Below are 1,661 nucleotides of genomic sequence, written 5' to 3' on the forward strand. Positions count from 1 at the left end.
TCAAACTGTTTTTCAATTGCAAAACGAACAAATAAAATGTCTAGGATAAACCAGCTGAAACCAGCAACACCGGGTTACATCATGCACTGCCCGGCTGCAGCCTGATTGACAGGTGGCCGGGGAGCTCGCACCCCATTGGTCGCGACCGTGGGGGCGGGACCAGGCTGATTGGCGGGGCGTCGCTCCGTGCCTCGGGAGTGGCTGGCGGAGCCGTCAATCACGCAGGAAGGGGCGGAGCGTTCCCGGGGATCCGACGGTATAAAAGGCTGCGGGCGGCTGCAGAGCGCAGCACAGGCGGCTGGGACACGAGGGGTAGTAGGAGCGCGGCCACTGACTAGCTAGCTCGCTCGCTCGCTGGCTGGACCAGCGCTGGACGCTCGCAGCATGGAGCCCTGCCACCCCGCTCCCTGCCCAGTCTGCCCCGCCTGGTTTGGAAGCAGGTGGGAGCGCAAGTCGAGGAAGAAGGCGTCGGCCAACATCTTCCAGGACGTGAACCTGGGGCAGATGGAAGCCCTGTTCAGGAAGAGCGGAGACGAGAACGCGGACGAGAGAGCAAGAATCATCTGGGAGAAAGACAAGCAAACGGACCAAGACATCACCGAGGCACTGATGGAGCTCAAATCCAAGAAGACTCAACTCTTTTTCCAGCACAACAGAAGTGGTGCAGAATTCTTGGGGCTGATCTGGGTCAAAGCCTTTAACAAACTGCGGTAATTATTTGCACTTTAACAAAAACTGGGAGACCTTTGCTCTGTTTTATATATTAAAAAAAAAAAAACCCCAACTACCTCAATTCGGTTTTCCCCAACGCATATATCCATCGCTTTGAAGCCTTGACTTTTGTGCTTTCTGCAGCATCTCTCGCTTGCAAACATTTTTTTTTTTTTAATTTTATTTTAAATTTGTGTGTAAAAAAAATTCTCGTCATGTTCCCCAGCATCAAGGATGGAGAGTGGGGTTGTGAGCTGGAATCCGGCGGCGTGGCAGAAAGGTCAATGAGGAGCAAGATTAAACGGAAGAGATTATTCGCCAAGAGGTCGTTTAACCTGCTGTAAAAATCGAGGACTTGTCAGCGTCGGATGCTGCTACCTACAACCTTTAACAAAAAACTACATGACTAAATGTGCACCAAGAAACCACGACAAACTTGCAATAATTTACAGACTATTGGGGAAATGAACTTTATGTTTTTGTTTTTTAAAATGTCTACATTGCTTTAGTGATTTTATTTAAAAATTCTAAACACTAAAACCGTCTTTACGAATGAACAATTTCATTCTGTTTTATAGAAAAAAAAATGTCTTTTGCATTTCAATAAATTTGTGTCACTAATTTAAGAGAACATTGTACATTTCTTTTGCTTGGCTGACATTTTAAACTGTTCTCTTTTTGATCATGTCACCTGTTTGGTACAATTTGGAACGTTTTTTTTACTCTACCCAGCTGCCACGGATCTTTAGACTTCTAAGTCTGGTGCTGGGGGCTAATTTTTAATGTTTCCTTTTCACTTTAATATTTTCCCTTTAAGTGCTGCATTCCACTGAATGAAACGTCTCATTCATCCGTGGACTAAAACTTGCCTGGAGGGTTGCTGAAGTTTCTATCTGCCTTCAGAAGGAAGTGGATGAGCACAATGATTGCCATGCATGGAAATGGGCCTG

The 1,661-nt window shown here is 46.5% G+C and overlaps 1 protein-coding gene across 1 annotated transcript; it reads left to right on the plus strand.

Moving 5' to 3' along the window:
* Nucleotides 1-299: 299 nt before the first annotated feature.
* Nucleotides 300-1,332, plus strand: avpi1 (arginine vasopressin induced 1). Its single transcript, XM_078412801.1, has 2 exons — nucleotides 300-710; nucleotides 938-1,332. Exons 1-2 carry the CDS (start codon nucleotides 385-387, stop codon nucleotides 1,053-1,055), a joined length of 444 nt encoding a protein of 147 aa, XP_078268927.1. The 5' UTR covers nucleotides 300-384; the 3' UTR covers nucleotides 1,056-1,332.
* The last annotated feature ends 329 nt before the right edge of the window (nucleotides 1,333-1,661 follow it).

This window comes from Rhinoraja longicauda, chromosome 16, assembly GCF_053455715.1.
Source record: "Rhinoraja longicauda isolate Sanriku21f chromosome 16, sRhiLon1.1, whole genome shotgun sequence".
Taxonomy (NCBI): Eukaryota; Metazoa; Chordata; class Chondrichthyes; order Rajiformes; family Arhynchobatidae; genus Rhinoraja; species Rhinoraja longicauda.